The 23,577-nt window shown below is 46.4% G+C and overlaps 1 protein-coding gene across 3 annotated transcripts in view; it reads left to right on the top strand.

Annotated features, from left to right (window-relative positions):
• Nucleotides 1–23,577, top strand: part of TMEM184B (transmembrane protein 184B) — a 326,752-nt gene that overhangs the window by 183,273 nt on the left and 119,902 nt on the right. For all 3 annotated transcript variants that reach the window (XM_063940547.1, XM_063940549.1, XM_063940548.1), the window contains exons 5-6: nt 15,853–15,943; nt 19,568–19,643. In XM_063940547.1, coding sequence (XP_063796617.1) covers nt 15,853–15,943; nt 19,568–19,643 — 167 coding nt within the window. The remainder of the gene's footprint in view (nt 1–15,852; nt 15,944–19,567; nt 19,644–23,577) is intronic.

The raw sequence follows: 23,577 nt of genomic DNA on the forward strand, positions 1-23,577 counted from the left end.
TCCATTCGCCAGGTCCCATGCAAGGATTTTCCAGTGGGATCTGTTGGACATGTGGTCCGGGTCGCATCTTCAGATTCATCGGCGGATAACCCTGTCTCCAAGGGCCAGGGTGTCGCTGTTGTGGTGGCTGCAGAGTGCTCATCTTCTAGGGGGCCGCAGATTCGGCATACAGGACTGGGTCCTGGTGACCACGGATGCCAGCCTTCGAGGCTGGGGGGCAGTCACACAGGGAAGAAACTTCCAAGGCTATGGAAAAGTCAGGAGACTTCCCTACACATAAATATTCTGGAACTAAGGGCCATTTACAATGCCCTAAGTCAGGCTAGACCCCTGCTTCAACACCGGCCGGTGCTGATCCAGTCAGACAACATCACGGCGGTCGCTCATGTAAACGACAGGGCGGCACAAGAAGCAGGATGGCGATGGCAGAAGCCACAAGGATTCTCCGATGGGCGGAAAATCATGTGTTAGCACTGTCAGCAGTGTTCATTCCCGGAGGGGACAACTGAGAAGCAGACTTTCTCAGAAGACACGACCTCCACCTGGGAGAGTGGGGACTTCATCCAGAAGTCTTCCAAATGATTGTACACCGTTGGGAAAGGCCACAGGTGGACATGATGGCGTCCCGCCTCAACTAAAAGTTACAAAGATATTGCGCCAGGTCAAGGACCCTCAGGCGATAGCTGTGGACGCTCTGGTAACACCGTGGGTGTACCAGTCGGTGTATGTGTTCCCTTCTCTGCCTCTCTTACCCAGGGTAATGAGAATAATAAGAAGGAGAGGAGTAAGAACTGTACTCATTGTTCCGGGTTGGCCAAGAAGAGCTTGGTAACCAGAACTCCAAGAAATGATCTCAGAGGACCCATGGCCTCTGCCGCTCAGACAGGACCTGCTGCAGCAGGGGGCCTGTCTGTTCCAAGACGTACCGCGGCTGCGTTGGACGGCATGGCGGTTGAACGCCGGATCCTGAAGGAAAAGGGAATCCTGGAGGAAGTTATCCCTACGCTATGTAAAGCTAGGAAATGAAGTGAACGCTAACCATTATCACCGCATATGGCGGAAATATGTTGCGTACTGTGAGGCCAGGAAGGCCCCAAAGGAGAAATTTCAGCTGGGTCGATTCCTGCACTTCCTACAGTCAGAGGTGACTATGGGCCTACAATTGGGTTCCATTAAGGTCCAGATTTCGGCTCTATCGATTTTCTTCCAAAATGGAACTGGCTTCACTGCCTGAAGTTCAGACTTTTGTTAAGGGAGTGCTGCATAGTCAGCCCCCGTTTGTGCCTCCAGTGGCACCGTGGGATCTCAATGTGGTGTTGGATTTCCTGAAGTCGCATTGGGTTGAGCCACTTAAATCCGTGGAGCTATAATACCTCACGTGGAAAGTGGTCATTCTGTGGGCCTTGGCGTCGGCCAGGCGTGTATCAGAATTGGCGGTTTTGTCATACAAAAGCCCTTATCTTTATTTTTTCATGCGAACCAACCTATTGTGGTGCCAGCGGCTACTTGGGACTTGGAGGATTCCAAGTTACTGGACGTAGTCAGGGCCCTGAAAAGTATATGTTTCCAGGACAGCTGGAGTCAGGAAGACTGACTCGCTATTTATCCTGTATGCACCCAACAAGCAGGGTGCTCCTGCTTCTAAGCAGACGATTGCTCGCTGGATCTGTAGCACGATTCAACTTGCACATTCTGCGGCTGGACTGCCGCACCCTAAATCTGTAAAAGCCCATTCCACGAGGAAAGTGGGCTCTTCTTGGGCGGCTGCCCGAGGGGTCTCGGCTTTACAACTTTGCCGAGCTGCTACTTGGTCAGGGGCAAACACGTTTGCAAAATTCTACAAATTTGATACCCTGGCTGAGGAGGACCTTGAGTTCTCTCATTCGGTGCTGCAGAGTCATCCGCACTCTCCCGCCCGTTTGGGAGCTTTGGTATAATCCCCATGGTCCTTACGGAGTCCCCAGCATCCACTAGGACGTCAGAGAAAATAAGATTTTACTCACCGGTAAATCTATTTCTCGTAGTCCGTAGTGGATGCTGGGCGCCCGTCCCAAGTGCGGACTGTCTGCAATACTTGTATATAGTTAACGTTAACTAAAAGGGTTATTGTTGAGCCATCTGTTGAGAGGCTCTGTTATGTTCATACTGTTAACTGGGTATCATATCACGAGTTATACGGTGTGATTGGTGTGGCTGGTATGAGTCTTACCCGGGATTCAAAATCCTTCCTTATTGTGTCAGCTCTTCCGGGCACAGTATCCTAACTGAGGTCTGGAGGAGGGTCATAGTGGGAGGAGCCAGTGCACACCAGGTAGTCCTAAATCTTTCTTAGCTGTGCCCAGTCTCCTGCGGAGCCGCTATTCCCCATGGTCCTTACGGAGTCCCCAGCATCCACTACGGACTACGAGAAATAGATTTACCGGTGAGTAAAATCTTATTTTTTTCAACCTCAGATACTATGTTACTAAATCATCTCATTTAAACCATATGGTTATATAGTCTAAGACTATAATGTACTTGGTTTCACGCTGGAGGAGTATACGTCCTCTGTCCCCTCCACTAGGATTAGAGGGGGACCCAGTCAATCATTTTATATTTCATAGATGAAAGTGAGTGTTGACATTCTTTGAAGTGGCGGGCCACAGGTTGTTCTGACCCTTTCCCATCCAAAGCTGCACGGATGCTGGACCGATGCATAGCAATACGTTCTTTTAACTGTCTAATCGTCTTCCCCACGTAGAACTTACCGCAGGGACATCTGATATAATATACAACCTACTTCGTACTGCATGTCAAAGGGTACTTGATGTAATATTTTTTTCCCGACATCGGATGAAAGAAGGTATTGCCTACTTCGAGTGCACTGCAAGTAGTGCAGCCCGTGCATTTGTAATTACCGGGTTTGCGTGTCAAGAAATGTGTGGGCGTAGTTATATGCATGGAAATATCATTATGTTCTACCACGTCTTTGATGTTTTTACCTCGTTTATACAAAGGTAAAATTTTCGCCCCCTTAAGCATAGGTAGTTTTTTTATTTTCAATGACTATGGGCCACACTCTCCGTGCTGAAGTCAATAAAGAGTCACTTACAGTTGTGTAGTCCTGAGACCAAACCACCCTACTTGTATCGGTTTTTTTGGTCGCAACTGTTAGGACTTCATGGCGATCTAGGGAAAGTACCCTCCGTTTAGCTTCCTTTAATGAAGATTTATTATACCCCCTATGTAGGAATTTTTTACCATATTGTCGATTTGGGTGACCGCATCGCCCGGGTTATTACAAATTCTGTAGATTCTGGGAAAAGGGTAATCCCCTCTTTGAAAGATAGGGATGATGGCTACTCCCATGTAAAATGGTGTTTCGATCCGTATCCTTATAATAAATATGGTCTCAAAACGTTGATCATTGGAGAGGCTTATTTGGACATCTAAATAATGTATTGATTTACTGCTACACATACGCGTAAATTTAATCGAAGTATCTAGCGAGTTAATGTCCTTCATGGTTTGTTCGAACTCATCTTGTGCTCCAATCCTAATAAGAAACATTTCTGCTCCGGGTACACTGGGCTCCACAAGGATTAACATTGGGGTGTAGAGTAGGATCTTGATCCGAGGCACCAACAGGCTCAAAGCTTTGACTGTTCCCAAAATGTACAGCACCTCCTCCTCTATACCCCGCCTCCGTGCACAGGAGCTCAGTTTGTAAGTTGGTGCCATGCAGTAAGCAGGCATACAACAGGGGGGGGGGTGCCTTTTGCAGCCCATTGATAGCTTTATTTCAAGAAAAGAAAAAAGAAGAATTCTTTTAAAGATTTCGAGGGCTACAGCATGTAAAGTCACATACACTTTCTTTGCTGCAGTTTCATCACCCCCAGCGGCGCTGTATACTCCCGCGCCATGGTTACCGGGTAACTACAGCGGAGGCTCCGGTGTCTTTCCAACGTCAGTCACACATACGCCGCTGCCCTCCAGGATCGCGTGGCCGCCGGTACAGGGGGAGGTAAGGGGTCTCTTTGGACGCTCTTTATTGAGATCCGGCGCGGCCGTGCGCACTGGCGTGGACACTGTTATTGGGCAGCCACTCCACTAGCCACCAGGGACATTGGGCGTTTTTTGTGGGGGGTTTAACTCTCTAAAAGCACCGTTTTCAGAGCCCGCAGCGCCCGGTGGGGATGCCAGCAGAGGGAGAAGGCCTAACCTGTAGCCCCTCCCCCAGCCCCAGGGCGCCATTTCTGTGAATGTTCCTGCCCTGGAGCTGCATATCTCTCCCTCACTCCCTGTCAGCAGCCTTCACACACGGAGCTGAGCTGTTCCTGGGACTGCTGGGGCAAATCCTCCTCTGTAAAGCCGCCTGATCGCCAGCACTGTGCATTTTACAGGACACTTAAGTATTCTACCTGTCACTGGGACAGTGTTAGTTAAGAAAGAGTGCATACATTCAGGGTTGTGTGGTACCAACACCCTGTGATATACATCCAGTATCTACTGTGTTTTGTTATATTTGTTGACACACACAGCTATACTGAGTATTACTTTGTATTGCTAGTCCAGTGCAGTTTTATGGTGCATCATTTCTGCATGGTACGCTTGTGACTATATTAGAGATGTGCACCAGAAATTTTTCGGGTTTTGGTTTTGTGTTCGGTTCCACGGCTGTGTTTTGGATTCGGACACGTTTTGGCGAAACCTCCCTTAAAATTTTTTGTCTGATTCAGGTGTGTTTTGGATTCGGGTGTTTTTTCTCAAAAACCCCTCAAAAACAGCTTAAATCATAGAATTTGGGGGTAATTTTGATCTTATAGTAGTATTAACCTCAATAACCATAATTTCCACTCATTTCCGGTCTATTCTGAACACCTGACAATATTATTTTTAGTCCTAAAATTTGCACCAAGGTCGCTGGATGACTAAGCTAAGCGACCTAAGTGGCCGGCACAAACACCTGGCCCATCTATGAGTGGCACTGCAGTGTCAGACAGGATTGCACTTAAAAAATTGGCCCCAAACAGCACATGATGCAAAGAAAAGAGAAAAAGAGGTGCACTGTGGTCACTGGATGGCTAAGCTAAGCGACACAAACACCTCAATATCACAGGAATTATTTGTTCTAATCAGTGGTATTATTGGTCCAAATCACTGGAAGAAAATGACAAAATCACTGTAATTATTCATTTCAATCAATGGTATTATTGGTCCAAATCACTGGAAGAAAATGACAAAATCACTGTAATTATTCATTTCAATCAATGGTATTATTGGTCCAAATCACTGGAAGAAAATGACAAAATCACTGTAATTATTCATTTCAATCAATGGTATTATTGGTCCAAATCACTGGAAGAAAATGACAAAATCACTGTAATTATTCATTTCAATCAATGGTATTATTGGTCCTAATCACTGGAAGAAAATGACAAAATCACTGGAATTATTCATTTCAATCAATGGTATTATTGGTCCAAATCACTGGAAGAAAATGACAAAATCACTGGAATTATTCATTTCAATCAGTGGTATTATTGGTCCAAATCACTGGAAGAAAATGACAAAATCACTGGAATTAAATGGCAGTAATGTTGGGAATTATATCAAATGGCAGTACCACAGGACATATACGGAAGTGTCAGACAGGATGACACTTAAAAAAAAAATAGTCCCCAAACAGCACATGATGCAAAGAAAAGAGAAAAAGAGGTGCACTGTGGTCGCTGGATGGCTAAGTTAAGCGACACAAACACCTCAATATCACAGCAATTATTTGTTCTAATCAATGGTATTATTGGTCCAAATCACTGGAAGAAAATGACAAAATCACTGGAATTATTCGTTCTAATCAATGGTATTATTAGTCCAAATCACTGGAAGAAAATGACAAAATCACTGGAATTATTTGACAAGATCACTGTAATGAATAATTATAAATCACTAATATTAATTGATAAAATCTCGCTATCGCCTGCCTAGTGAAGTGGAATCTAGATTGGATTTTGTACCGGGTACACAATAACTTCATCAGTTGTCTAAATCCCACTGCACTAATGGCGGAAAATGGGCACACGTCTAACAGCGCACTGATTATACTGATCACTGATGATACTACGGAGAACTGACACTGAGCAGCGAGAACATTACTGGACTATTGGACTGTAGTATACTGGTCACCACAATGCAGCACTGACACTGAGCACAGATATTAAGCACTGATCAGGATACTAGAAGTGACACAGAGCTGCAAGATACAGCAATGGCCTACTGTACTGTACTACTATAATATACTGGTGGTCACCACAATGCAGCACACTGAGCACAGATATTACCAGGTGTATCTCACACATCGCTCAGTACAGATTACAGGATGTATAATCACCAGGTGTATAACACACGTCGCACAGTACAGTATACAGGGTGTATAATTAATCACCAGGTGTATCTCACACATCGCACAGTACAGTATATAGGGTGTATAATCCCCAGGTGTATCTCACACATCGCTCATTACAGTATACAGGGTGTATAATCCCCAGGTGTATCTCACACATCACTCAGTACAGATTACAGGATGTATAATCCCCAGGTGTATCTCGCATATCGCTCAGTACAGTATATAGGGTGTATAATCCCCAGGTGTATCTCACACATCGCACAGTACAGTATATAGGGTGTATAATCCCCAGGTGTATCTCACACATCACTCAGTACAGATTACAGGATGTATAATCACCAGGTTTATCTCACACATCGCTCAGTACAGTATAAAGGGTGTATAATCACCAGGTGTATCACACGCCGTACAGTATACAGGGTGTATAATCCCCAGGTGTATTTTACACATCACTCAGTACAGATTACAGGATGTATAAAATCACCAGGTGTATAACACACGTCGCACAGTACAGTATACATACTGGTCACTACAATGCAGCAGATATTGAGCACTGATCAGGATACTAGAAGTGACACAGAGCTGCAAGATACAGCAATGGCCTACTGTACTGTACTACTATATACTGGTGGTCACCACAATGCTGCACTGTACTACTATATACTGGTCACAACAATGCAGCAGATATTGAGCAATGATCAGGATACTAGAACTGAGTCTGACACGGAGCTGCAAGATACAGCAATGGCCTACTGTACTGTACTACTATAATATACTGGTGGTCACCACAATGCAGCACACTGAGCACAGATATTACCAGGTGTATCTCACACATCGCTCAGTACAGATTACAGGATGTATAATCACCAGGTGTATAACACACGTCGCACAGTACAGTATACAGGGTGTATAATTAATTACCAGGTGTATCTCACACATCGCACAGTACAGTATCTAGGGTGTATAATCCCCAGGTGTATCTCACACATCGCTCAGTACAGTATATAGGGTGTATAATCCCCAGGTGTATCTCACACATTGCTCAGTACAGATTACAGGATGTATAATCCCCAGGTGTATCTCACACATCGCTATGTACAGTATATAGGGTTTATAATCCCCAGGTGTATCTCACATATCGCTCAGTACAGATTACAGGATGTATAATCACCAGGTGTATAACACACGTCGCACAGTACAGTATACAGGGTGTATAATCACCAGGTGTATCACAAACGTTGTACAGTATACAGGGTGTATAATCCCCAGGTGTATCTCACACATCACTCAGTACAGATTACAGGATGTATAAAATCACCAGGTGTATAACACACGTCGCACAGTACAGTATACATACTGGTCACTACAATGCAGCAGATATTGAGCACTGATCAGGATACTAGAACTGAGTCTGACACGGAGCTGCAAGATACAGCAATGGCCTACTGTACTGTACTACTATAATATACTGGTGGTCACCACAATGCAGCACACTGAGCACAGATATTACCAGGTGTATCTCACACATCGCTCAGTACAGATTACAGGATGTATAATCACCAGGTGTATAACGCACGTCGCACAGTACAGTATACAGGGTGTAAAATTAATTACCAGGTGTATCACACACATCGCACAGTACACAGGGTGTATAATTAATTACCAGGTGTATCTCACACATCGCACAGTACAGTATATAGGGTGTATAATCCCCAGGTGTATCTCACACATCGCTCAGTACGGATTACAGGATGTATAATCACCAGGTGTATAACACACGTCGCACAGTACAGTATACAGGGTGTATAATTAATTACCAGGTGTATCACACACATCGCACAGTACAGTATATAGGGTGTATAATCCCCAGGTGTGTATCACACATCGCTCAGTACAGATTACAGGATGTATAATCACCAAGTGTATCTCACACATCGCACAGTACAGTATATAGGGTGTATAATCCCCAGGTGTATCTCACACATCGCTCAGTACAGTATATATGGTGTATAATCCCCAGGTGTATCTCACACATTGCTCAATACAGATTACAGGATGTATAATAACCAGGTGTATCTCACACATCGCTCAGTACAGTATATAGGGTGTATAATCCCCAGGTGTATCTCACACATCGCTATGTACAGTATATAGGGTGTATAATCCCCAGGTGTATCTCACACATCGCTCAGTACAGATTACAGGATGTATAATCACCAGGTGTATAACACACGTCGCACAGTACAGTATACAGGGTGTATAATTAATTACCAGGTGTATCACACACATCGCACAGTACAGTATATAGGGTGTATAATCCCCAGGTGTGTATCACACATCGCTCAGTACAGATTACAGGATGTATAATCACCAGGTGTATCTCACACATCGCACAGTACAGTATATAGGGTGTATAATCCCCAGGTGTATCTCACACATCGCTCATATATGATAGTATACTTGACACAGGGCTGCAAGATACAGCAATGGCCTACTGTACTACTATAATTATATACTGGTGGTCCCCACAATGCAGCACACTGAGCACAGATATTTGCAGCACACTGAGCACAGATATGGAGCGTTTTCAGGCAGAGAACTTAGATATTTGCAGCACTCTGAGCACAGATATTTGCAGCACACTGAGCACAGATTACGGAGTTTTTCAGGGAGAGAATGCAGCCACGTCCTCTCTGTTCAATCTCCAATGCACGTGTGAAAATGACTGCGACGCGCGGCTCTTTATATAGAATACGAGTCTCGCGAGAATCCGACAGCGGGATGATGACGTTTGGGCGCGTTCGGGTTAACCGAGCAAGGCGGGAAGATCTGAGGCTGCCTCGGACCCGTGTAAAATAGGTGAAGTTCGGTGGGGTTCGGATCTCAACTAACCGAACCCGCTCATCTCTACTATATATGTGTGTGTGTACATGCAGTTGCTGCGTGGCTGCCATATCGGGTATTTCACTCAGCGTGCTATTCCTATATTCCATAACCTGTGGGGGCTAAGTGAATCAGGTTTTCTGTATAATATATGATTTTTCTTACGTCCTAGAGGATGCTGGGGTCCATATCAGTACCATGGGGTATAGACGGGTCCACCAGGGGCCATTGGCACTTTAAGAGTTTAATAGTGTGGGCTGGCTCCTCCCTCTATGCCCCTCCTACCAGACTCAGAGGAGTCGGTCACAGCTAGGGGTGCTCTACAGAGCTTTTTTAGAAAAAGTTTATTTTCTTTTTTTTCAGAGTTTTTTGTTTTACAGGGAGGCTGCTGGCGACAGCCTCCCTGCAGCGAGGGACTGAGGGGGGGGGGGGAGCAGTGTCTGCCCTGCGGGGTCTTGTGCCACTGCTCCCGCTGACTGAACGTTAGGCTTCAGATGGGTCTGATCGCACCCCGCGCAGTGAAACGCTCGCCCCGGCAGCCGGCCGCCACCCCCTCGGGAGCTGAAGATGGCGAGTGAGTCACTGTCCCCCCTTGCAAGCGGGGGGACAGTGTGAAGAAGGCGGCCTTAGGGTAGGGAGCGCGGTCTCACCCACGCTACTTGATGGCTCAGCGGTACTGCGGCGCTGGGATGGGCGCCCTGGGCCAGAGCCAGACCCTACACTGTCCACTGAAGTCTATCGGGTCTTTGGATCCAGGCCAGCGCAACTCCTCTGGCCAGTATAATCTTTCGGTGTGCAGCGCCATTGAGGGGAAGGAGCTTCTCAGAGCGGACCCAGCAGCGTTCAGCACCATTTTCTCCTGCCTGCACTTACTACAAGTGGAACCAGGTCCCTCCAGAGCAATCTCCAGCTGTCTGTACGGTACCAAGGGGGTTGTAGATGGGGGGGGGGGGGGGGGGGCTGTGTCACCTATTAAGGGACACAGTCAGCGCTGGTTAGGGACTCCCTATACCTTTGATAGCGCTGTGTGTGGGTTGGCTCCAATCTCTGTGTCTCTCTGCCATTCTTGGGGGGGGGGGGGGGGGGAACTCTGTCTTCATAATACCCTCTGTGTTTGTGGAGTGTTTGTGTGTGTGTGTGTGTGTGTGTGTGTGTGTGTGTGTGACAACATGTCTAGGGACACTGTTTCATATGCTTAGGATTTGTCTTCCCAGGAAGACTCCATTCCATGTAATCAGGATTGCACGGTTTTAGCACAGATCCCAGCTAGAGAGCCAGAATGGTTAGTCTCTCTGGAGGGGACTATTTCTCAGATTTCTGATAGAGTTGCTAGGACTGAGCATGCCACTCAGGTCCTCCAGTCCTCTATGGTTGTATGGTCTGATACTGCATCCTCGGGGTCCCCTGCGGTACATTCTCACAAACGTGCACTTGCAATTTTGCAGGATGACACGGACACCAACTCTGACGCTGCAGATGGGGATGTGTTGAGGGGGACAGCATCACTTGCCACGGGGGTGCAGTTGATGATTGAGGCTGTTAGGGATGTTTTACACATTTTGGACACAGCTCCGGAACAGGTGGAGGAGGCCTTCTTCACAGATAATAAGAAGCCCCCCTCACTTTCCCGGCATCCAAAGAATTGAATGCTATCTTTGAAAAGGCCTGGGAAACTCCGGAAAAGAAATTCCAGATTCCCAAGAGGGTCTTGGTGGCTTTTCCCTTCCCAGAGGAAGATAGGAAGAGATGGGAGTCCCCGCCGATCATAGACGCGTCGGTCTCCAGGCTGTCCAAACAGGTTGTATTACCGGTCCCGGGGTCTACCGCGTTGAAGGACCTGGCAGATCGCAAGGTGGATGCTACGCTGAAATACATTTACACGACTTCAGGGACTATATTGCGGCCTACTATAGCCTGTGCTTGGATTGCTAAAGCTATAGCCAGGTGGTCGATCACTTTACAGGAGAAATTGTCTACGCTGGACAAAGGTGACGTTGATTTATTTTTACGTAATATTCAGGATTCTGCATGGTTCCTGGTGGATTGCATGAAAGACCTGGGTTCCTTGGCTGCGGGGATCTCCTCCATGTCTGTCTCGGCTCGCAGGTGTCTCTGGCTGCGCAACTGGTCTGCGGACGCGGAATCCAGGAAGTGTGTGGAGGGCCTACCATACAAGGGTCAGGCTCTCTTTGGGGAGGCGCAGGATGCGTGGATTGCCACGGCTACTGCGGGTAAGTCTCCTTTTCTCCCTTCAGCTGCTCCGCCTACGAAGAAGCCCTTTTCATCTTCCACGTCACAGTCCTTTCGGCCCACAAGGCCTAGAAAGAATAGGCCTTCGAACACCTTCAGAGGTGGTCGTGCCAAAGGAAAGAAACCTGCTCCCGCAGGTTCCCTGACACAGAAGCCCGCTTCTGATACCCCTAAGTCCACTGCATGACGGTGGACAGCTAGGCCTGGAGGAGGGTCAGGTGGGGGCAAGACTCCGGCAGTTCAGCCACGTCTGGGTGTCGTCTGGTCTGGACCCCTGGGTTCTGGATATAGTGTCCAGAGGGTACAGACTGGAGTTTAAAGATCCCCCGCCTCACCGTTTTTTCAAGTAAGGCTTGCCAGCCCTGCTGGCGGACAGGATGATTCTTCTGGAGGCCATCAAGGTGGTGTCAGAGGTCGTTGTTCCGGTCCTACCTCAACAGTGGAACAAGGGTTATTATTCAAACCTTTTTGTGGTACCAAAACCGGATGGTTCGGTACGGCCTAGTCTAAACTTAGTCTTTGAACCCTTACCTCAGGGAGTTCAAATTCAAGATGGAATCTCAGAGCTGTCATCTCAGGCCTGACGGAGGGCGAGTTTCTGGTGTCTCTGGATATCAAGGATGCTTACCTCCACATTCCCATTTGGGCGCCGCATCAGGCATATCTCAGGTTTGCACTGATGGACAATCACTATCAGTTCCAGGCGTTGCCGTTTGCTCTTTCTATGGCACCGAGGGTCTTCACCAAGGTAATGGCGGAGATGATGGTTCTCCTCCGCAAACAGGGGGTGAATCAAATTTCATACCTGGACGATCTCCTGATCAAGGCATCGTCCAGGGAGAGGTTGTTGCGCTCCATCATGCTCACGACACAGCTGCTAAGGAAGCACGGTTGGATCCTGAACCTTCCAAAGTCTCATCTGGAGCCGACAAGGCGGCTGTCTTTCCTGGGAATGATCCTCGACACGGAAGTGCAGAGGGTGTTTCTCCCGGTGGAAAAAGCGTTGGTGATTCAAACAATGGTCCGGGATGTCCTAAACCTACCCGGGTATCGGTTCATCAATGCATACGCCTTCTGGGGAAGATGGTTGCCGCCTACGAGGCTCTGCAGTAAGGCAGGTTTCATGCTCGACCTTTTCAACTGGACCTCTTGGACCAGTGGTCGGGCTCTCACCTACACATGCACCAGAGGATACGCCTGTCTCCGAAAGCCAGGATTTCACTCCTCTGGTGGCTGCAACTTCCACACCTTCTGGAAGGAAGAAGGGTCGGAATTCAAGACTGGATCATTTTAACCACAGATGCAAGTCTAAGGGATTGGGGAGCAGTCGCTCTGGGGGAAACCTTTCAGGGACGGTGGTCGGATCAGGAGTCACTCCTCCCAATAAACATCCTAGAACTCAGGGCCATGTACAACGCCCTTCTGCAGGCAGCACATCTTCTACAACATCAGGCTGTTCAGGTGCAGTCGGACAATGTGACCACAGTGGCCTACAAAAATCGACAAGGCGGAGCGAAGAGCAGGGCTGCCATGGCAGAGGTGTCAAAGATCCTCGGCTGGGCAGAAAGGCAAGCGGTGGCGATGTCAGCAATCATCATTCCGGGAGTAGTCAACTGGGAAGCAGACTTCCTCAGCAGACACGATCTCCATCCAGGAGAGTGGGGCCTCCATCCGGAGGTGTTCGAGGAGGTAACCGGTTGGTGGGGGGTTCCTCACATAGATATGATGGCCTCTCGCCTCAACAAGAAGCTACGGAGGTACTGCTCCAGGTCAAGAGACCCACGGGCAGTGGCGATGGATGCACTGGTAACTCCGTGGATGTTCAAGTCAGTGCATGTCCGTGGGTGTTCAAGTCAGTGTATGTATGTCCAGTGTATGTCCTCCACTTCCTCTGATACCAAAGGTTCTTCAACTCGTGAGAAGAACAAAGGTCCTGGCAATCCTCATCGCTCCGGACTGGCCAAGGAGGGCTTAGTACGTGGATCTGCTGGATCTTCTGCTGGAAGATCCACGGCCCTTACCTCTTCGGGAGGATCTGCTTCTGCAGGTGCCGTTCACTTATCAAGACTTACCGCGGCTACGTTTAACCGCTTGGCGGTTGAGCGCCAGATCTTAGCTCGGAAGGGTATCCCGAGCGAGGTCATTCCTACCCTGATACAGGCCAGGAAGGGGGTAATGTCTAAGCATTACCATCGCATTTGGAAGAAATATGTTTCTTGGTGTGAGGCCAAGAAGTTTCCAGCGGTGGATTTTCAACTTGGACGTTCTCTCCTTTTCCTGCAAGCAGGGGTGGATATGGGACCGAGATTGAGCACCATCAAGGTCCAGATCTCTGCTTTGTCCATCTTCTTCCAAAAACAATTGGCTGTTCTTCCTGAGGTTCAGACATTTTTGAAAGGGGTTCTGCACATACAGCCTCCCTTTGTAGTGCCTATGGCACCATAGGATCTGGATGTAGTGTTGCAGTTCCTGCAATCTGCTTGGTTTGAGCCTCTACAGGAGGCCGATCTCAAGTTTCTCACGTGAAAGGCGGTCACCTTGTTGGCCTTGGCTTCTGCATGACGCATGTCAGAATTGGGGGCTTTATCTTGTAAAAGCCCCTATCTGATCTTCCATGAAGACAGGGCGGAACTTAGGACTCGTCCTCAGTTCCTGCCCAAAGTTGTGTCGGCTTTCCACATCAACCAACCTATTGCGGTGCCAGTGACTACTGACTCCTCAATTACTTCAAAGGCCTTGGATGTGGTAAGGACTTTGAAGATTTACGTGAAGAGGGCGGCTCGTCATCGGAAAAGTGACTCTCTGTCCTCTATGATCCTAAGAAAATTGGATGTCCTGCTTCTAAGCAGTTGATTTCCCACTGGATCAGGTTCACTATCCAGCATGCCTATTCCTCGGCAGGATTGCTGTGTCCGAAATCGGTAACAGCCCACTGTACTCGTAAAGTGGGCTCTTCCTGGGCGGCTGCCCGGTGTGTCTCGGCGGTACAACTCTGCCGAGCAGCTACTTGGTCTGGGTCGAACACGTTTGCCAAGTTTTACAAGTTCGATACTTTGGCCTCTGATGACCTCAAATTTAGTCAAGCAGTGTTACAGGAGCGCTCTCCCTCCCGTTCTGGGAGCTTTGGTACATCCCCATGGTACTGATATGGACCCCAGCATCCTCTAGGACGTAAGAGAAAATAGGATTTTGGTTACCTACCGGTAAATCCTTTTCTCGTAGTCCGTAGAGGATGCTGGGCGCCCGCCCAGCGCTTCATTTTCCTGCGTTGTTTTTTTATAGTTCAGTGCCACCTGGTTCCTAGGTAAGTTCTGTGTTATTTCCTGTTTCAGCTGTTGCTGAGTTGTTCCGGCATGTTGGCCGGATTTGCATGTTTGTGTGAGCTGGTATGAATCCCGCCACTATCTGTGTAATTCCTTCTCTCGAAGTTTGTCGTCTCCTCGGGCACAGTTTCTAGACCGAGTCTGGTAGGAGGGGCATAGAGGGAGGAGCCAGCCCACACTATTAAACTCTTAAAGTGCCAATGGCTCCTGGTGGACCCGTCTATACCCCATGGTACTGATATGGACCCCAGCATCCTCTACGGAGTACGAGAAAAGGATTTACCGGTAGGTAACCAAAATCCTATTTTTTCTTTTTATGTTGACCAAAATAAGTGTGTGAGGGGGATCTGGAGTGGGGTGAGGGGGTGTTTGGGAGCATGGAAGGGGGGTAGAGGGATAATTTTAATATAATATAATGAGCGCTAAATTTAAAGCTTGCATTTTAATATAAAAATTTACTAAATCTGTATAATATGTAGAAAAACAAAACCAATCTATGTATATAGCATGTCTGGTTCCATGTTCTGCTTATCTGTTTTTTAATACTCCTCCTTTTGGCCATTGAATCCAGTGTGCAGTTAATTTTATTGGAAAATATTTTTGTTCCCTGCTGCTGCGCTTTACAGTACGTATCAGAAGTGTCGTCACAATCTGTTACTAATGCACATGCACAGACTAATTCTTATTTTACAGCTTGATTTTTCTGTGGCCGTCAGATCCGCTTACATGTACTGCTGTGTGATCTCTCTCTCACCGTTTTGTTTGTTATATATTTATATATGTCCCTTTTTAAAATCTTTAAATTATTGTATATTTTTATTATTCAACAATGATAACTGAAAACGGTAATGGTGAGGTTTGTTTGCTGTTTTTTTTTTTTTTGTTTTTTTTTAAAGCTTTAGTTTCTGTGTCACAAGTGCACATTCATGGCAGGGCCATTTCAGCCAGAAGCTATAATTAGCCTTCCTACATAGGTTTTGATAGAGACTTAATGCAGCTTTTTATTTACAGCTTTTGTTATCTACAACTTCCTAAGCCTTTGCTATGAATATCTTGGGGGAGAAAGCAATATCATGACAGAGATCCGAGGGAAATCCATTGAGTGAGTACTTGGAGACATTGTACGTGGGAACACATTTGTTTGTAATGCTTTTATTTTATGTTCACATTTTACCAATATTTATGGGCAAACACAACAACAACAAAAAAAGTATGAATCTCCTACCTGCCCACACATGATGCAGAGTTGCACGCAATTCATCCGCATTGCGTGCTCAGTAATGTGTAGCTCTTTCCTGTAAGGGATCCAAACTGAATATCTACACTGTTTAGGTCGACGATGTTTAGGTTGACCACTATAGGTCAACAGGGTTTCTAGGTCGACATGTGCTATGTCGACATGAGTTCATGAGTTTAAAAAAAAAAAAAAATCTGTTTTTGAACTTTTTCATGCTTAACGATCCACGTGCACCACGATTGGAACGGTAATCTGTGCCGAGCGAAGCGAGGCACCTTGCCCGAAGCATGGCGAGCGAAGCAAGCCATGCGAGGGTGCACTAATTCGGCTTCCCGGTAACTGTACGCAGAAAACGACACTAAAACAAAAACAAAAAGACTCATGTCGACCTTTTGACCTGTCGACCTAGCACATGTCAACCTAGAAACCCTGTCGACCTAGTGACTGTCGACCTATAGTGGTCAGCCTAAATATTGTCGACCTAGACACTGTCGATTTGATGATCCACACCCTCCTGTAACCAGATGGCCTTGTCTGTATGACTATAGCCACTTATGAATGCGCACGCATGCACCTGTCCTAGATGCAATCGGAAGGTCTGAAGGATTTCTGTGTTTGCACAATTCTCAGGATCCCGCTAGTCTGACCTTGTGAACACCCTGTTACCCACAAATGGAGATGCTGCTGAGATGCAAAATTGTTAGGGCCACCCCAAAGCAGACTTGTACGGAGCTGTGAATCGCCCCTTAGCTTGTATCAAAAGGCTACTCTACTGTCCGTACCCATTTACAAATGGTTCCCCTTGTGCGATGTTTGAGCTGCGACTGTGCAGATATGCAATATGGGGGCAATTAAACATCCATTGTCAAATGCTTTCCATGTTGGTTGTATAAATTATCCGGAACAGTAGAGGTACCATTTGATAGCACTCTATTAAAGAGTCTATGCGGACATAAAGATGGGTGATTATTCTGTACTGCACGTCTTCAGTCTGTCTCTCTTTATGTTCCTTATATGAAAATGGAATGACAGCACTAATTAATGGAGGTGGTTCCAGTGCAATAAATGGATACACTTCCAATGCAATAAATAACAGCGTTTTTTCTACATAAAACATACACAAATAAATAGAAAGCATTAGAAAGCTTATTCTCCTTTTGTGAATATGTATGATGCCCTCACACCTGTAAAAAGTCGTGTGTATGAATGTTGCCCGCACAGTTCACAGGTGGCAGTCTTGCTCCTCCGCTTGTATCTGGAGAAAAGGGGTCTATTCATGAAACAGTGAAAAGAGTGGAGAAGTGAGCCTGTGGAGAAGTTGCCCATGGCAACCAATCAGCTGCTTCGTACAATTTATATAGTATGCAAATTATAAATGTTACTTCAATGCTGATTGGTTGCCATGGGCAACTTCTCCACTGGCTCACTTCTCCACACTTTTCACTGCTTCATGAATAGACCCCTAAGCCACTGAAAGGTAAAGTCAGGTGTCTGGCAGAGCACGCTCCAATAACAGTGTGATGCAGGGAGCCGGCAGCCTAGACACCCACAACGGGGGCATGCGTCTGTCACCGCCGCTGTACCGGTGATCAGTGAGCTGGATCGCTGTGATCTTCCATTCCATGATGTTTCACAAACAGCATGATTGTCTGTGCTTTGGATGATTTTCTTAACAGATTGTTGCTAGATTCTAGTTCCCGGCGTAGCACTCTCCATGAGAGGCAGGAAGCCAACAGCGTGATTGCCCACAGTAGGTAGCACTGTGTCTCGAGCATCAGGCTCCAATGAGTTTTGTCATGCAACTACTTTTTTTGTCATCATAATCTCCACCACTACTGGGGAGCAGTGACCCGGGAGCTGGAATCTAGTAGCACAGGCTGTGTTTGAAAAAGGGATCAGTACGTAATCCCGCTGGACGGGATCCCGGCGGTCGAAATACCGACGCCGGAATCCCGACCACACAATCCCGACAGGAGTGGCGAGCAGAACGCAGCCCCTTGCGGGCTCGCTTCGCTCGCCACACTGCGGGCACGGTGCCTCGCTACGCTCGGCACACTATTATATTCTCCCTCTATGGGTGTCATGGACACCCACGGAGGGAGAATATGTCGGGATTGTGGCGGTCGTGATTCCAGCGTCGGGATTTCGACCGCCGGGATCCTGTTCAGCGGGATGTTGACCGCATCCCTTGAAAAATGACAGTAGTGGATTGTTTGGTACTTTCTCTCTCTCCACTTTATCTTTCTCCATGCTCTGAGAAATATCCCCCTTAGTTAATAGTGCTGAAGAATTCCTCTAGATAAAGAAAAGGTTTAAGACCACAGTATGTGAACTGTGAGAGTAATGTAGGGGTCAGTACACACAACTTTTTACAGCTGGGAGGTCATCATACATATTCATGAAAGGAGCTACTAACATTCTCATGTTTTCTGTTTTTGTTAATGTAGAATAGCCTCTGTTATGTATTGCATTGCAAGTGTGTTCATTTATTGTACTGGAACCACATTCATTTTCATATATTTTGTAATTTCTATTGATTATTAAGAGCTGCTGCTAAAGCAATAGGGGATCACCTAAAGGAATTACCATTTTTGTTCCGGTTTTATTTATTTTTTACACCCTTATTTATTATTTTTTTCATACATTCTTCTACCACTTAGGGGTGTATCCAATTACTTACAGTCAGCCCCTGGTATTTGTATTGCCAGGGGCTATCCTGTCTCCCCCCCACCCCCCCCCCCACCCCAATGCAGCGCGTTTCTCCCCCTATTCCGGCACCTATCAGGGATTATGTTGCAGGTTCTATTCCCACTCTATGGGTGTCGTGGACACCCATGAGTGGGAATAGTCCCTGTTGGTCGCCATTTTCAGGGGGAGGTGTTGTGGATGCTGGTCTCCTGACCGCCGGTCACATAACCACATCACCTCCTAGTGGCCAGAGGGAGTGAAATCTGTGTAAAATTTTTAATGTTCCAACTATGTGAAAAGTGACTGGAAGAGCTGTTTGCTATACAAGCTTAGAAAGTGTTAAGTCAGTGCTTCAGATTGGTGAAGTGCTTTTTATCAAAGCTCGATTTCACTTATTCTAGCTGTATTTGTAGCAGTGGTGCTTCCTGAAGGATGGAGTTGAAAATGTAAACCTGCACTCAGTCAGTGTAATGCCGCTGACTGCGAGTGCCATATTACATTTTTACCTCCAATCCAAAGGGAAGCTAAGCCACTGCTTTGTAAATAAAGCCCAATGGTGACCTATAGCACTACTTACCATAAGCTAAATAACACTGCATTGTGTTGAAATTCTTAGTAATAAAACCATCTACAGTCGTGGGACATCATTAAATGAATACATTCTTAAATAATAAATCTTGATATCATCTGACATTATTTAGTAGACTGCACCGCATATAGGTTCAAAATACATGTTGGATAATATTTTAAGTGTTCATGGTATATATTTCAAAGCTTTGTTTTGTCTTTTCCTCCTTGTAGGTCCAGTTGTATTTATGGCACATGCTGCCTATGGGGAAAGTCTTATTCTATAGGCTTCCTGCGCTTTTGTAAACAGGTAAGTCTATCCGAAACTTCTCGGACTACCATGTTTTTGATAAATAAGGATTGTTTTACCATTTATTTATTTTTAAATGTAATTTTAAATGTGAACAGTGTTTTCTTTTATTTTGGCTCTGCTACACATGTAAAAGCTCTGGCGATTGAAATCTACAAGTTCAGGGAACAACGCTAGTGTTGCAGAGAGGACTGTGATGTGTTGCTTTCACTGCTGGGAAAATATAAGAAGTCCAGCTGATTTGGGAGTGGATTGGGTGCCCTGACCTGCTGCGAGGGCCGTGTACGTTTAGTGAGAGACACCCTTTATGATAGATTCATACTAGATTTCTCTGGCTGGGTCCACAGGATTATCCACAGGATAACATTGGGATATGCCGGAGCGACAGCGGAAATGGCACCAATACGGTCACGAGCTTTCTGGCCTCCCAGGATGCATCGGGGCTTCACCATATAATCCCGCCCACTGACTCAGTCAAATCATTTTTTTGTTTGGTGCGGCAGGAGCCGGACCATGGTCACAGGGCTGCTGTTAATAAAGCAGCCTGAAGCTTTTATTATGTTATTTTTATAGCCTTACTATGTTTTTTGAGCGACTTTTCTTAACAGCGTCTTAAATGCATACGGATCGAGAACAAGGGATCCAGGAGCGGTCCTTGTAGATGCACTGTCGGTAGAATGGAAATTTCATCTGGCGTATCTCTTCCCTCCAATATCTCTGTTGCCCAGAGTAGTGAGAAAAATAAAGCAAGCAAAGGGAACAATAATTCTAATAGCTCCAGCTTGGCCAAGAAGGCATTGGTACACAGATCTACTGAGAATGTCCGTGGAAGCACCGATACTGCTCCCTCAACGTCCAGATCTGCTAATGCAGGGTCCTTGTTGTCACAGCCACCTGGATCGTCTCTTTGACGGCGTGGCTGTTGAAACCTCTTTCCTAGAAGCTAGAGGATTTTCAAAACAAGTAATCCAAACTATGCTGAGAGCAAGAAAGCCTTCTTCAGCTCGTGTATCATAGAATATGGCAAGCCTATATTTATTGGTGTACTGAAAAAAGTTGGAATACAAGATCTTTTAAAGTATCCAGGATTTTGGATTTCCTTCAGGCAGGATTGGATAAAGGTTTGAAAGTGTCTTCCTTGAGAGTTCAAGTATCGGCGTTAACAGTATGGTTTCAGCGAAAGATTGCTGATTTACAGGATGTACGTACTTTCTTTCAGGGAGTTGTACATATTCAACCTCCATTTGTTCCTCCTGCAGCTCCCTGGGATTTGAATTTAGTTCTTAAATTCCTCCAGGGACCTCCGTTTGAACCACTTAAGAGAGCAGATCTTAAATGGTTAACGGCTAAAGTACTTTTTCTACTGGCAATGGCGTCAGCCAGAAGAGTGTCAGATTTAGGAGCGTTATCGTGTAAGTCTCCTTTCCTAAGTTTTTTCCCAGACAGAGCAGTTCTCAGAACGAGATCTGGTTATCTTCCGAAGGTGGTTTCAAAGTTTCACCTTAATGAATTGATTGTAGTCCCAGCTTTTCAGGTATCGGGACTTTCTGTGGGAGAAGCGTAGCTGGACGTAGTCCGAGCTTTAAGAATCTACATAGATCGTACTAGTGCCATCAGGAAAACAGATTCTCTCTTCATCCTCTACGGATTTCATAGAAGAGGATGGCCTGCTAGTAAACAGACGCTCGCAAGATGGCTCCGAATGGTAATATCAGAAGCTTATTCTCATGCAGATCTCCCTACTCCGGCTAATGTCTCTGCTCAATCTACACGTAAGGTAGGTCCTTCATGAGCAGCACAACAGGGTGCTTCAGCAGAACAGATTTGTAAGGCAGCCACATGGTCTTCCATAAACACATTCATTAGACATTATGCCTTGGATACTTTTGCCTCTCATGATGCAGACTTCGGGCGAAAGGTCCTCCTGTGTAATCAGGAGCGTCCCCACCACTAAAACTGGCTTTGGGAAACCCAATGTTATCCTGTGGATAATCCTGCGGACCCAGCCAGAGAAATAGACGTTATGGTAAGAACTTACCGTTGATAACGTGATTTCTCTTATGTCCACAGGGGTCCCACCCTGACGCACCTGATTTGAGGATCTTGACAATCACTAAAACCTCTTCCCTCTTGTATGGAAGGGTGCGCATGTGTGTTCTTATCGCCTAAATAGGTTTCTACCTGATGCTCCTGCCTAATCGCTGTGGAAAGAACTGATTTGACTGAGTCAGTGGGCGGGATTATATGGTGAAGCCCCGATGCATCCTGGGAGGCCAGAAAGCTCGTGACCGTATTGGTGCCATTTCCGCTGTAGCTCCGGCATATCCCAATGATATACTGTGGATACCTGTGGACATAAGAGAAATTACGTTATCAACGGTAAATTCTTACCATACTGTCTATTTTTAGACTTTATATTTTTAGTTAAACAGATATACACACACACACACACACACACACACACGCGCGCTAGATGAACCCATTGACTTGTTGAAACTTTTAATACCGCTGGTGGTAACTGGCTTGCCTGCTCATGCTGGGTATAGAAGTCGTATAGGAGCAGTAGTCTTCTCACAGGAGGGCTGCACATATGCCACAGCCTAGCTCATTTGAAGCATATTCAGAGATTATTATCCTTTATTTATAAAGCCACAACATATTATGTACATTAATACAAATAAATCCTGTACAATTATATGAAGCTGATGGCCCAGCCCCAATGAGCTTATACAGTGAGTATCCCTTATCCAAAATTCAAAATCCCACATTTTTGGGTCTCCTACTGAGATAATGACATATATATTACATATTATGTGTATATATAGATATACAATATAATATATAAATATATGTGTCATTATCTCAGTAGAGGAGCCAAAAATGTGGGATTTTGGATAAGGGATACTCAACCTGTATTATATCTGCACCATCTGTATCTCCCCTTTTGTGCCTTGTCCATACCACCGTTTCCTTCTCTCTGCGCTGCTCAGTGTTTCCCTCTTCAGCGCCACTCTGCCTCCTCTCATACATGCCACACTGTCTTCTCTCCCATCTGCACCAGTTTTCAAACCAGCCGCCTCACTCTGCCTCCCTTCCCATATGTGCTGCGTAATCTCTCCCCTAGTCACACCACTTTTACCGCATTCATGTAGCTGACATCGCCGACATCCCGAAGGTAAGTATTGGGGTCACTGGGAGGGTTATGGCCCGGGGGAAAGGGGGGGGGGGGGGGTTAGCCCTAGCCCTAGCTGCCACCCTCCAAGGTTAGGTGATCATACTTAACTCCTCCGATATTGAGACTGTCCTCCCCTCATCCATGCTGCTCGGCCCCCCTCACCCGTGCCCTGTTTCTTTCCATCTGTACTGCTCTCACCCCTCTCCATCTGTGCTGCTCTGTCACCCTCATCCACACAGCACTGTCCAGCCATCGACACCGTTCTGTCTCCCCATTATCTGTGCCACTGTCTTTCCCCCATCTGCACCATTCTCTATCCCCCATTTGTGCCACTCTTTCCCCATCTGCATCACTCTGTCTCCACTCCAACTGCATCACTCTCTTACCTCCCACTATCTGCACCACCATTTTCCGCCCATGTGTGTTAGTTTGTCCCCCATCAGTGCTGCATAGTCGTCCCCCTATCTACACTGCGCTGTCTCCTCCCTTCAATCAACACCACTCTTACCTCATCCGAGCAGCTTTGTCTTCTGCTCAGACCTTAAGTAGCATAGACAGCATCTGTGAATTAGCAGCTCCACCATTGTGTGAGTGACAGCAATATCACTCTGTGAGAGTGCTGAATCTGCACTTACCCACAGGCTGTGGTGGCATACCATATCTGTATTGCGCAAGGAACACGTCTATTAAGGCGTCAGCCTTAATGATCGGAATTTCATTGCTTTTTGGAGTTTGAGTGGAAGAGTTACAACAGGTTTC

The sequence above is a fragment of the Pseudophryne corroboree genome, chromosome 9, assembly GCF_028390025.1.
Source record: "Pseudophryne corroboree isolate aPseCor3 chromosome 9, aPseCor3.hap2, whole genome shotgun sequence".
NCBI lineage: Eukaryota > Metazoa > Chordata > Amphibia > Anura > Myobatrachidae > Pseudophryne > Pseudophryne corroboree.